The sequence below is a fragment of the Branchiostoma floridae genome, chromosome 3 (genome assembly GCF_000003815.2).
Source record: "Branchiostoma floridae strain S238N-H82 chromosome 3, Bfl_VNyyK, whole genome shotgun sequence".
Taxonomy (NCBI): domain Eukaryota; kingdom Metazoa; phylum Chordata; class Leptocardii; order Amphioxiformes; family Branchiostomatidae; genus Branchiostoma; species Branchiostoma floridae.
The window spans coordinates 17020524-17021771 of NC_049981.1; the positions used below are offsets into that span (position 1 = coordinate 17020524).

The 1248-nt window shown below is 39.9% G+C and overlaps 1 protein-coding gene across 10 annotated transcripts in view; it reads right to left on the reverse strand.

Moving 5' to 3' along the window:
* LOC118410906 (CUGBP Elav-like family member 3-A) overlaps nucleotides 1-1248 on the reverse strand; it is a 233547-nt gene that overhangs the window by 92373 nt on the left and 139926 nt on the right. For 8 of the 10 annotated variants that reach the window (XM_035812793.1, XM_035812790.1, XM_035812794.1 and 5 more), the window contains one exon: nucleotides 741-798. In XM_035812793.1, coding sequence (XP_035668686.1) covers nucleotides 741-798 — 58 coding nt within the window. The remainder of the gene's footprint in view (nucleotides 1-740; nucleotides 799-1248) is intronic. The other 2 variants (XM_035812796.1, XM_035812788.1) reach the window with 1 other exon arrangement.

Here is a 1248-nt window from a genome sequence, read left to right on the forward strand (position 1 = left end):
AGTGGGCACACACACAACCATGCACCACAACACAATGCATGCTGGGTTGCTGTTGTCATGACGACACACCACCACACGACACGTGTCACTTCACCATGTCAAGACTATAGACTTCAATGTTTGGTTAGTTAGTTAGTTACTTACATTTGTATTTGGCAACTTACAGGAAAGTTGCATGCATTTGAATGTACATATATACATTTTACATGTGACAATGTGAACTTTTTTGACATGATGTTCAAAAATTAATCTTAACTCTATTTCCTTCACCATAGAGCATTTGCTACATTGCAAAAGTGCAACTAAGCAGTTTATGTAATCTCAAATGCAATTGATACACATTGATTCTTCATTAGAGAAGTATAACTTGGTCCAGTATACCTTTTCATTAGCAGCCTTTCACAGCAATTCACTTTATTCACTTTATTGGAGGATTTACATGTTCATATGCTTATTATGCAAATCATGGGCTAGTTTGCATGATGCTTGTGAGAAAGGCTACGGCAATGTTCGATGGTGAAGGAAAAGCACAGTCCCTCACAGACCACAATAAGTATGGAGAACCCATGCAGGCTAGATTAAAATATATACTCTACCGGTCAACCACTGCAACCCCATCACCTTACCATGATCCTTTGCCTCTTCCACTGGCAGGAGGTACCATTTCAAGGCAAGGGGGTGCAGGGCAAGGACTGTGCTGAAGAAAAACCAAGGAGGAAACCACATGAAGCGACACTTACTGGTCTTACCTCCCCGGGACTCGCTGTCGGCTGGTTTCACCTGGATTGGACGGTTCATCTGCAGAGGGCACAAAAAATGACCTTCATTACTCTTTGTGAATTAAAGCCGTAATCTTTGTCTGTGGGAAGTCTGCGATGCATAAAATGAGGAATAGCAGAAAGGGGAAGGTTGTCTGAGTTTTTAAAAAGAGTTACTTGATAATTGACGCTGGTATCACATTGGGAAATAGAAACATGGCTTCAGTTTGTGGAGGCTGCTGTTCCTTTTTGCTTATATATTCAAACTTTCTACTTATCTAGTGTGGCTTGCATATTAAAAACTGTGTAAATAAAGTTGAAATAAGGCCACAGTATAGAGCAAGCACTACAAGAACATTACAGTCTTTATGCATAAAATATAGCATGTGCTTTATTTTAAGTATTTTAAGTACTATCAGTCTACAGAGTGGCAAGACTACGGTCAAAGCTCTACACACGGACTATGTGGCAAATATGACCACATTTTGGT